Source organism: Oryzias melastigma, linkage group LG8, assembly GCF_002922805.2.
Source record: "Oryzias melastigma strain HK-1 linkage group LG8, ASM292280v2, whole genome shotgun sequence".
In the NCBI taxonomy this organism is placed as follows: domain Eukaryota; kingdom Metazoa; phylum Chordata; class Actinopteri; order Beloniformes; family Adrianichthyidae; genus Oryzias; species Oryzias melastigma.
This window is the reverse complement of record NC_050519.1, coordinates 6,941,413-6,952,634: the sequence shown is the minus strand read 5'-3', so window position 1 is coordinate 6,952,634 and position 11,222 is coordinate 6,941,413. Positions and strand designations below refer to the sequence as shown.

Sequence of the window (11,222 nt, the reverse complement as noted above, 5' to 3'; positions counted from 1 at the left end):
CGTCCTCCCTATATCTTGTCTGCTTGCGCCATTCTCGGATACGTTCAGGATCTATCCCAACGTGTCGTGTAGATTACTGCGGTAAAATGAGCCGCCCGTCGCATTCATCACGAGAAGTTTCTTCACGAAGTTTGAGGACTAAATCGAATGAGCGTTTCTTTGCCATCGCTAAACTAGCGACTGCACGAGCCGGAGGTGTGGATCTCACAAAGCTACCTGATCGACGCTAGCTTTGTGGAGAGAGTGTTTGGTTGTGTCTGAATTCCTCCCCTAATCTCTAACTACTAAAAAAACTATATAGTGCCCTGGATTTTAAAGGTAATTCTGATGCAATGCTCACTACTTTTCTTTCTTTTTTTTAAACACCGGATATCACGTCAACGATTTTTTAGAAGTGAAAATCGAATAAATACGAACATTTCACGACGTTTATTTATGAGTTATGATGGTGAAAATGTGGATAGTTTATTCAAATATTACATTTAAACACGTTTAAACACAATGCATTGTGGTCTATATTCGCTAATCTAGTGAGCATCAATGCATGCCAGTTTTTCGCAAAGACTTCTGGGAAATTTCTTGTGTACTCTATTTTGGAATTAGTAGATTCGGACAGCTCTAGAAAATGGTGAACGCTCTGTATAGTGATTGGGGGGGGAAGTCGGACACGAGCTTTGTGTTCGCCTGGAGGTGGAGCAGACTCTTCCTGGAGGGGGCGGTTCTCACCTTGTGATGTCATCATGTGAGGACCCGCTCATTTTTGTGGGTATGTGAGGGGCTTCTGTTGAGAGTGTAGGTTTTTAGGGTTCTTTATAGTGAGAAATGAACATTTAAAAGCTCAAAAAGTTGTTTTTTCATGATATGACCCCATAGAACTAAACTCCAATAAACTTTTAAGCTGTTTTTAGACAAATTTAAATAAAACTTGTGTTGGTTTATTGGACATTGTTTCTGCAGAGCGGCACTACTTCATTAGAAATTTCCCATCATCCATTTGTTTACACTCCCACTAGCTTACAGCCCCTCCCAACCCCAACTTAACATAACTGGTGCAACAAAAATAAACTCCAAAAACACAGTTTTCATTGGATCTTTAAGTATTTCTTGTGTCTCTGGACGTATATTCATGAGTCTTTAGAACCCACCTCCAGGAATAGAAAAAAAAAAGATTGTCTTTCCACAGCTCTATCTTTATTTTTAGAGGCTGGATGCTGATGAGAGAGGAGAGAGCAAGAGGGTGAGAAAAAAAGAAAAAAAAAACAAGAGAATTGGGCAAAGGAGGGATAAGTGAGGGGAGAGGGATGGCGAGGTGTTTCCTCCTCCTTTGAGGAGACTGATGGGGAGAATTGCAGCATGATGAGAGTCCCTCCTCTGTGTGAGCCGGAGAGGGAAAGGGGACGAAACCACACCAACCTCTTATTCGATCGGCGAGCGCGGAGGGGAGGGGGGAGGCGGCTCCGCTGCTGTATAAAAAGCCAAGTCTGAGAACACGGCGCCTCAAACTCACCACACACAAACCCAGTGGCTGCTCTGTATCTCTTACACTCACCCACTCTCATTCTCTCCCTCTCCCTCCTCCTGACTGGCTCCCTCCGTCTCTCACTCCATTCCTCTGGGCTCCTGCATACTTTTTGCTTCTTCTTGCATGTCATACTGTGTTTGTAACTCCCGTGCACGCCTGGGCTTCCTTAAGTCTTCTTGAACGTGTGAGTGACTGCCTGCCTTCTCGAGTGTGACTGAGTGGAGCAGCGAGCTGCATCAAGTGTATGTGGGTCTCTGTCTCACACACTTGCGGCTCTTTTTGTAACTTTTCTCGGGATCGCCGGGTCCCTTTCCAAGCTGAAAGGCTCCCCACACCAAGCAGTCACCATTTCTGCCCCCGGGAGACCCACGCTGGCAGCGCAGCCCCTTCCCCGACTCAGCATCGGGAGGAAGACTCTGGTGGCGGCTGCTGTCGGGGTTATGCTGGTCCTGGTGCTGGTGGTGCTCATTCCTGTGCTCGTCAGCTCCGTGGGAACCGATGCCAGCCACTATGAGATGTTGGGCACCTGTCGAATGGTGTGCGACCCTTACTTGAACAAGGGCACGCCGGCCAGCAGCACGAGCTCCACCGGGCTCCAGGCGGAGGCGGAGGCGCTGAGCGACCACAGCAACGTTCTTCCACCGTCCACCTTGCTCCAGGGTCCGCAGGGAAAGCCGGGCAGGCCGGGGAAGCCCGGACCCCCGGGACCGCCAGGAGAGCCCGGGCCACCGGGACCAGCCGGGCCTCCTGGTGACAGAGGAGATCAAGGAAGGACTGGGATTTTGGGTCTAGGGGGCAACGGAGCTATCAGCACCGCCACTTACAGCACAATACCTCGGGTGGCCTTCTACGCAGGGCTTAAGAACCCCCACGAAGGCTACGAGATCCTCAAGTTTGATGACGTGGTCACCAACCTTGGCAACAATTACGATGGCATTTCGGGCAAGTTCATCTGCAGCATACCGGGTACTTACTTCTTCATCTACCACGTGCTGATGAGAGGAGGGGACGGCACAAGTATGTGGGCAGATCTCTGCAAGAACGGTCAGGTCAGTGAACGCAAACTCTCCTTCAGCTGAAGTAAAAACAGACAAAAACAGAACAACATTCTAGGACCGTGTGCGCTCCAGCCGCGGCAGACGCTGCGCCCGGAGATAAAGATGTGTCGAGTGGCTGCAAGCCGCGGCTGTCCCCGATTGATGCGCGCTGACGCCGTGTGCGCTCTGAAGTAGAGGAGGAAAACCGCTCGCTCCTTTTTTTTTTTATTTTCCTTTATTTTACTCTAAAGTCAGAGAAATTGGAAAGCAGATTTTTAATTTTGTGGAGTGAAAAGATGTCCTGAGAAAGTGGCGGACACCTGTAATTTCAATTTTAAAATGTAAAAAAAAAGATTTTTTGATGATTTTTTTATTTTTATTATTACTTTTATTATTATTACCTAAAATTGCTGTCAGGAGAATTCCACCATTTAACATCCATCCAAGTTAACTTCAAACTGCTGCCTTTATTCAGACATAATGATTTATCCTCTCCTTTTGTCATGCATATGTTTTATTATCATTATGCGGTTCAAGCGTCCAACTATCACTTCTAGTCATAAAAATATATTTTTTGGCTCAAAATATAAATTTTTATAGGTAATAAAATTAAAAACAATTAAAAAAGGCTAAATAAAAGTCTTTAAACTTGCATATTTTATTTTTCTGTAAGGTTATAATTATTTTTAATAATAACTATTATTGTCATTAATTGAAAATATTTCAAAAAATAAAATAAATACATTTTTTTTGTAAATCAGTGAATATAAAGGTTCAATAAAAAAAGAATAAAAGTTTTCAGGATCATATTCATAGATTGGATGATTTGTGAGACAGTTTTATCCTCCAAAAACTTCAAATGAACTTTTATGGTTAAAGATAGTTTTCCAAAAGTTCCTCTAGAAAAAAAAAAGAAAGTATTCGGACTCACCTTCCATTTATGATGCTCACTCAACACTAATGTTTATGGATGGTTGTAAAAGCATTGATATATATGGAAGGTGAAAAAGAACATATGTTCCCATAAAGCGCCTTATGTTCATCGTGCTCTCCAGAGGAGGCACTTAAGTTAGACGCCACAATCTCCAGAGACCCGTGTAATGTTTACAAAGTGGCAACAACTTCTTTGTCTTCTTCTGTCCTTTAAACAGATTTTGCATAAATGAGCAGTCTCCTTGTGGTGTTTATTAGGCAAAATCTAGCCGGCATTAGTTTGTGTAAATGAACGTGGATGGTTATAGATGTTAGCTCAGCTTCATCACTGATGAAGAGCTAAACCGAATCTCCTGAATCCACACTTGTGCTTTACTCAGCTCATTAAAGCAGCAAAAAGCTACAGTGTGAGTCGGGACGGCGGAGGCCGAGGGAATTACAAACAATACGAGTGTTTTATCATCTTTTGGCCGCGCTGAAGTGCTGTGTTTGCAGAGCAGGTTCACCCCCACCATGTGTTCCTCCCACTCCAGAAGTTCTTATTAGATGTGGAGGATCTATACTTCATCTTTCTTGGCAAAACCAGATAACTTTTTAAAGTACTAAAAAAGTGAATTTTCTACTAAATTTCCATTCATATTCACTTTTAAACTTATTTCCTTTTAGTTTCTGCATCCAAACATTACATTTTATCATAACCTCTTTTTAAACGAGATGAAACAAATTGAAAGTATTTAATTGGAGTAAAAAAAAAAAAGTTGTTGTCTATTTATTTGTAATTAAAAGGCTTGAACCAGTTCCAGGGTTTGTTTTCTCTTCTCCGTTCCCTTCTTAATATTGTTATTAATCCGCAAAACCGTTTCAGAGTTAATTAAAAGCAATGACTTCAGCGTCAGTCTCTCAAGAGGACCATAGTGAATAATCACTCTGTCTCCTTCTTTAATAAGCTTCAGCGTCCTTTGTGCACATGGCTCTTCCCCAGCAATTACCACTGCAGTCTCCTCCTTACAAACACACACTTTCGCACATGCTCAGACACACGCCTGCCCTGTGTGCCGCCCCCCACCCCGACACCCACCCCAGCTGATGCTGCCCTCCATCTCTCCTCTGTGCACCGCTGATGCTCATTCCTTTAAAGGGAACTTTTCATCTTAAAAGAAAGATTACGTTTGCAAACTTAGAGAGATATCAATGATTTTCATGGTCAGAAAATTGTGACTTAGAAAGTTTAGTTTGTTGTTTACCAGTAAAAGAGCCTTTTGAGCTCGTTTACTACTGATTAAAACCTAGAAGGAGACGCAAATTCTTATTTTAGCCTTTAAAAAATTCAGATTTGCATTCATGACCTTCTTTTTTTTAAATAATAAATAGGAATTATGTCTGTTTTTTGGCACAAACATAAGCAAAAATATAAAAAGAACCCAGCATCTCTCAAAATGTGACTTTTTTAAACTTATTTTCAAAATAAAGTTGAAAAAAAGTTCAAAATAAAAGCTCAGATCAGCTAATAACCAGTGTTATGCAACATAAGATAATATATTCTTTTAAGATAGATAGATAGATAGATAGATAGATAGATAGATAGATAGATAGATAGATAGATAGATAGATAGATAGATAGATAGATAGAAAGAAAGAAAGAAAGAAAGAAAGAAAGAAAGAAAGAAAGAAATTTGGCAATAAGAAATGTAGCAAGACATAATATAAAATATGTAAAAATATATGCAAAGAATTGTGCAATATAAGGAAATAAAAAAATAAATGTCAGTAATAAAATATGTGCAGATATGTCCATGATTGATGTGCAAAACAGCTTGGAGAGAGGCAGTATTACAATTTTAATAAACAGATATACATATAATACATACATATAAATATATAGAAACATACATTTTGATCTGCGTTAACTCGTAAAAGTTTGATCCTTGTTAACTCATAAAAGATCAAACTTTTTATCAAAGTTTTGCTTTCATCTGTTCATTCTGGAGGTAAGACGGCTTCAGGTCAACAGGATGTAAAAACCTACATAGTTTATTATCTATGTTCACCTCAGTCATCAATTTATACATTTAACTCATCTAAATGTAATAAATGCTAATTAAGTAATCCTTACTTAAAAAAATGCTATTTTCTTTTTCTTGTCTTTATTTTTTGTTCTTTTTCCCCTCTTTGTCCACAGCAGTCTTGCACTACTGGGTTTTGTTATTTTAGTTTGGGGTTTGGTAGTCTTAGTTTGCAGGCTTTGTTTATTTGTTTTCTTTTTTGGTAAGGCAGAACTGAATCTGACGGTCTTCCTGACTTATTTTAAGTTTGGCCAAAGAGTCACCACGGAGAGATAAAACAGCCTCATGTGATCCTGGATTAGACTAATCCTCATTGGGCAGGACGAGAGACTGGAAATCAGCCGTTTAATCCTAAAAAAAAAGAATTTGTAAAATAACTTATTGTTTAAATTCTTCCCATCTCTCCTTAGAAAGACGATCTTTAGATTTGGTGGTGAAACTTTCGCTGTCTGTTTGGCATCTGGTGACGATCCCAACATTAAACATGGGAGCCATCTGGAAAATGTCTGCTCTGTTTTGATTACCGACATAAGACGTTATAATAGTAAACGGATTTAACAGAATTAAAGAGGATATTTGAGTTGGATTCTCTCTCGTCTTGGTGGGTTTTAACATTCTGGTAATGCTCAGACCTTCTACTCTTCATCGCGGTGAAACTTCAGCACTGAAAGGCCTTTGTGCGTCCGCTTAACAAAGAGAGTCTGTCTGAAAAAGACAGGCAGGGCTTGAGAGAGCCACCCTCAGAGCCGCCGTCTCCTCGCCGGCGGTATCGATCCTCTCATGTGTGAGAGTAAACGTGTTGCCGCTTCCCTCGCCGTTCTGTACATCATGGCACTTCTTCTATAATCAGCCTGTGCAGTGGTGGAGGCGGACCTTTGGCCTTGATCTGCCGTGTAATTGGACACTGGGTTTGACACTTTGCCGAGTGGAACATTAGAGACGGCCTAATTAGGTGCGAGAACTATTAAATGAAGATTGGCCCACGTTGTTAGGAAATACCACACAGATTGGAAATGTCAAGATGACATCGAGCTGCCATCTGCAAGCGCGGCGAAGAAAGTCTATCATTTAGTGGTAAAGCTTCACAACTTGTTTGAACACTGCCCACCACTTGTCGGTTTTAATTCAATTACAGTGGAAACACGGCGCTGTATAGGCGAACGCCTCCCCTGATGAAAGTCTTTACAGCTCAGCAATGCAAACACGTCGCTCGCTAACATAAGCAGATCATGAAATGCCGCTAATGTCTTGCATTTCATTTATCTAGAGACTCTAAACACGGGGGCCAAAATAGAAAAATGGATCGCCTTCGATGAACGGCTGACTCAAACATGCAACTCTGTTGACTCACAAGGCTTCTTCATTATAATGAGGGCCATTTGGGAGACGGACAAGTGCCTCTGGCCCTCTTATGCAAACACGTCTCTCTCCGCTTCTCCCCACGCCCCTGACATTTAGACGTGTCCCCTGAATTCAGGCTTCAGCTGATACCCACAATTACCTCTGTGAGTCGGTGGCTTCAGATGATTCACAGTCTGCTCCGTATCGGTGTGTTTAACACTCCCGACAACACTTAAGATGAAAGCTAATGCAGGAGGAAGAACGCAAGCAGGACACAATGCTTTAAAAAAATCAGAGTCAGGCGGGAAATGAATGAAATGGAAGGTGGATATTGTAGATTTTTCCATTTGACCACCTTGTCTGTGTTGAATATCTTCTTTTAATGACACGTCATTACCTGTGAAAGTGTTTTTCACACCATAAACATGTCAGGTAAATGTGACCATAAGTGTGAGAGTCTGTTTTTTTTCTTAGAGTCCCACTACAATCTTCTTTTGATCTATTGAAAAAGCGTTCTCACAGGTCTTTAAGACAAGTAAGACAGTTTAAGCCAATTTTTATTTTTAAAAAGTTTTTTAAAAAAAGGGTTTTTCATTGGAAATTTGTCTCTAAGTTGTGCTGATGCTAAACGATATGGAAAAAAATAGTGTATCGCGATATCAATAATGTCATATATCGATGTAAAAGATATTAGAAATTGACATGTTGGAGTAACAGAAATATAAAAAATAAATGCGATTGAGAAACTCCAGTATCGTTTGAAAACCACACAAATGAACAAAATTATTACAATCAATAAATAAATTTTCTATTTCTGCCAAACTGCAGTTTTTTCTTTCTTTTTTTTTCTACAATTTTTGTCTTCTTATGTTCCTACGATTCAAACAAAAAGACATCAAACCATCTTCCATGTCAATACATCAATGCTTGTCTCGTCAAATGCCATGAATAAATATTTATAGCTTTAAAACCCATAAGAATAAGAAATATCAAGATTTTAGCGTTTTTTTTATATCGTATCGCCAAAATATTTGTTAAATCGTTTATGTATCGATTTGTGGACCATGTATTGCGATGCGTATTGAATCGTATGAGAGAGAAAGATGCACAGCCGTAATTTTATATCTTAAAAACGATATATATAACAAAATTAAATATACTTTAAGGTATAAACAAGTAAAATGTTGTTGCTTACTTTTCTTTGACTTTATTTTCATGAGTGGCTTAATAGTCACAAATGAGAAACATTTTATTAAACTGTACAACAGTTTCACGTTTCTTAGTAGAAAACTATTTTTTGCACAAATGTTTAGCAATAAAAATAAACAAATAGAAACAATAGAAGAGAATTGGCACTTTTCCATCGCCTACACAATATAGATCGCCCAGCACTATGCGGAACTGCATTACCCATCATCCATCTGTTTATACTCTTTTCCGCTAGCTTACAACCTCAATTTAAGATTAATAGTGTAACAGTTCTGGAGCTACAGCCGTACAATTTTGAGCAAGACTCCAGCTTGAATAAGGAAATATAAAAACGTACACGGATACACACATTTATACCACATATGTCACTACTACTAATCTTTTCCAACATATTTTTTTCATCAGCTCCTGATTCACAACAACCTAAAAACATAACTACACAAACAATTCATTATTCTATTTCATTATTTTTATGATTTTACCTTCTATTTCATACACAGTTTTTGTTTTGTTTTTTACCGTCATGTCTTTTATCTGTTCTTGGTGGAGAGCTGTTTACACTGAAATGCCCTTGGAGGATTATTAAAGTTATCTTTCTATCTATATATATCTACATGCAATTTTAAGCGTAATTTTCGTCATATATGTCCTAAATCATGATAAAAACACAACAAGAACAAGTTAAAAACACCAAAAATCTGGTTTTTCATTGGACGGAATCCTTAAAAAGGCAAAAAGTTTGGATTTAAAAAGGTTTTTTGAGTAGAAAGACCAAATTGCAAGTATTTTTCCCCATGAGAGATTTTAATGGCCATCGTTTTCCAAAAGTGTTGATATTTCCTCTTGTACTCAACAAATAAAATAATTCCTTGGACCCCATTTGACTTTAAAATCCCTACAAATTTGAAAAAGATTCAGAGGTTAGTGCAGTAAAGTCGTGTTTGTGTGAAATGAGCAGGTACAGAAAAGAACAGCTGGTGGAATTAATTCAGAGGACCTTTTTCTAGTCTCGTCTGACAGATGGCAAGTCTCCTGTTACCATTTCATTTCTCTTAACGTGTTTTCGCTTAGGATCTTCCGACAAATGAACCTTAACACATGCTGCTGTGTGCCGCTGAAATTCTCCAGGAACTCATCACAGTTTCCTGTTTTTCATCATTTCAAATGAATTGAAACCTCTTGTGTATGTGAGTGCACCAAAAAAAAATGCTTTGAAAGCTTATCTTGGTGGGGCTTTCTGCTCGTGTGCGTCTAGTTGTTGGAAATGGCTAAACTCCGGCTCAAGGGTTGAGGAACCATCTAAGCTTCCATTACGCATGCGGTTCACGGCTGGAGTGTTCAAACACAATTAGACAACAGTATGCTTTGATTTAAAAAGAGCCAAAAGAGTCATTGATCTAAACAGGGGGGCTCAACACCAAGTCAACAAATCCCTGTTGAGAGAAGCCACAAGACGTGTCCTTGTCAGCCAGACAAAGCTTTTCGGAGGAAAAAGCTGCTCCTGAGAGACGTTCTAGACACCTCCTGCAGCCGAACGTTAAATATTGAAACATTTTACAATTTGTACTGTGATCGAACATTTAAATGATCCTTTTAAAAGCAGAGAAGTGTCACGTAGGAATAAAGATGACTGACAGGAATTCATCTTTGCCACACGAACGACTTAATTTTTTATTTAGTCTTCATATGTATAGGAATAAAAAGTGAAACATCTTAAATCAGGAAGTTTTAGAGAGTGAAAGAGGCTGCCAGAGCTAAAGCAAAGGGATACTTGAAGGATAAGATCAGATCTGCGTGAAAACGTTCTGAGACTCAGATTACAGAGAAGCACAAATAGATAATCTATAAATGCACTGATGCTGTTAAATCAGGGATGTCAAACTCAATCTCACAAGGGGCCAAAATCCTGAACACACCGTAGGTCGGGGATAAATATTTTTTGTGCACTCTAAAACTAAATGTTTAAAAGTTTAAAAACGTAATTTTTTTAATATAACTATGAACTAAATATATAGCATTACCTGTGATAATGCTAGTGTGAATGCTGAAAGATGAATTTGGCCGCTGAAGATGTTAGTGCTGATAGCTGAAGATGCTGAAATTGATAGCTAAAAGCGCTCAGGCTAAAATATTAGCTAAAACCCAAATTAGACTAAAAAAAAAAAAAAAAAAAAAAAAAAACGTAGGTTAGCCAAAACAGCTAGCATGTAGCTGAAAAAAATAGCTAAACTTAAAAATAGACTAAAAACTGAAAAAGCCTAAATTAGCCAAAATATAAATATTAGCTTAACTCCAAAACAGCCTAAAAACTTTTTTAAAAAAGCCTAAATTAGCTAAAACAGCTAGCATGTATTTGAAATATTAGGTAGACTCCAAAACAGCCTGAAAAAGTCTAAATTAGCCTAAACAGCCAGCATGTTGCAGGAATATTAGCTAAAGGCCAAAACAGCCTAAAAAACTTTAAAAAAAGAGTCTCCAGTAGCCTAAACAGCTAGCATGTAAATATTAGCCAAACTCCAAAACAGCCTAAAAAAGCCTAAATTAGCCAAAACAGCCAGCATGTTGCTAAAATATTAGCTAAATGCCAAAACAGGCTATAAAAAACTTTTATAAAAGTCTAAAGTAGCCTAAATAGCTAGCATGTAAGTATTAGCCAAACTCCAAAACAGCCCATAAAGTTAAAAAAAAGCCTATATTAGCCAAAATGTAAATATTAGCCTAACTCCAGAACAGCCTAAAAACATTTTTTTAAAGTCTAAATTAGCCAAACAGCTAGTGTATTGCTAAAATATTAGCTAAATGCCAAAACAACCTAGAAAACTTTTTTTAAAAAAGTCTAAAGTAGCCTAACAGCTAGCATGTAAATATTAGCCAAAACAGCCTTAAAACCTTTTATAAGCCTAAATTAACAAAAACAACTAGCATGTTGATGAAATATTAGGTAAACTCCAAAACAACCTAAAAAAGCTTAAATTAGCCAAAACAGCCAGCATGTTGCTGAAATATTAGCTGAATGCCAAACACCCTAAAAAACTTAAAATAGTCTACAGTAGCCTAAACAGCTAGCATGTAAATATTAGCCAAACTTCAAAACAGCCTAGAAAAATCTTATTAAAT

At 38.6% G+C, this 11,222-nt stretch overlaps 1 protein-coding gene across 2 annotated transcripts in view; it reads left to right on the top strand.

Moving 5' to 3' along the window:
• The first annotated feature begins 665 nt into the window (after nucleotides 1-665).
• Nucleotides 666-11,222, top strand: part of LOC112146412 (C1q-related factor) — a 21,255-nt gene continuing 10,698 nt past the window's right edge. For both annotated transcript variants that reach the window (XR_002919264.2, XM_024272218.2), the window contains exon 1: nucleotides 666-2,571. Coding sequence is in view for 1 of the 2 variants with exons in the window: in XM_024272218.2 (XP_024127986.1) it covers nucleotides 1,963-2,571 (609 nt within the window). In the remaining variant the exon portion in view is untranslated. The remainder of the gene's footprint in view (nucleotides 2,572-11,222) is intronic.